The sequence below is a fragment of the Condylura cristata genome, unplaced genomic scaffold (assembly GCF_000260355.1).
Source record: "Condylura cristata isolate star-nosed mole 26May11 unplaced genomic scaffold, ConCri1.0 scaffold00054, whole genome shotgun sequence".
In the NCBI taxonomy this organism is placed as follows: Eukaryota; Metazoa; Chordata; class Mammalia; order Eulipotyphla; family Talpidae; genus Condylura; species Condylura cristata.
The window spans coordinates 1,019,044-1,019,545 of record NW_004567155.1 but is presented as its reverse complement, the minus strand read 5'-3'; the positions used below and the strand labels follow the sequence as shown (position 1 = coordinate 1,019,545).

Here is a 502-nt window from a genome sequence, read left to right as displayed (position 1 = left end):
CGGGGCTGCCTGCGGCCGGCCGCTGGACTCCATGCCCGGGGCCGGGGCTTCTGGCCGGCCCGGGCACACTGCCCTCTTACCATGATGGCCTCGGCCTGCTTGGCGTCCAGCTCGGAGACGGCCCGGCGGAAGCCCTTGGCCTGCGGCGAGGCTGAGGCTGCGCTGGGGGTGGGCATGGCGGCAGGTCGCACTGGGCTCCGGCCCTCCGCCAGCGCCTCTTATAGGCTGCGCTGACGTCAGAGCCCGGCCCCCACCTCTCCTGGCCGCCTGAGGGAGTGGGGGGTGGTGGGCGCGAGCGAGCGAGCGGAGACAGGGCTCTGTCCCATTAAATCTAATTGCAGCCGCTGTCGCAGGCAGGCGAGCGCTGAGTCACCCCCGCGGCCGCGGACCCTCGCCCTCCGCCCCCAGCAGGTGGGCAGGCGGGGCCGCGCGGGGACCCTCGGCCTCAGTGCCCGGACGGGAGGCGGCTGCTTTTCCAGAAGCTTCTTCACGTCACCAGGTT

At 73.1% G+C, this 502-nt stretch overlaps 1 protein-coding gene across 1 annotated transcript in view; it reads right to left on the bottom strand.

The window, feature by feature from the left end:
- Nucleotides 1-421, bottom strand: part of TH (tyrosine hydroxylase) — a 5,481-nt gene extending 5,060 nt beyond the window's left edge. The window contains exon 1 of the mRNA XM_012734331.1: nt 81-421. Coding sequence (XP_012589785.1) covers nt 81-176 — 96 coding nt within the window. The 5' untranslated portion in view covers nt 177-421. The remainder of the gene's footprint in view (nt 1-80) is intronic.
- Nucleotides 422-502: the final 81 nt, after the last annotated feature.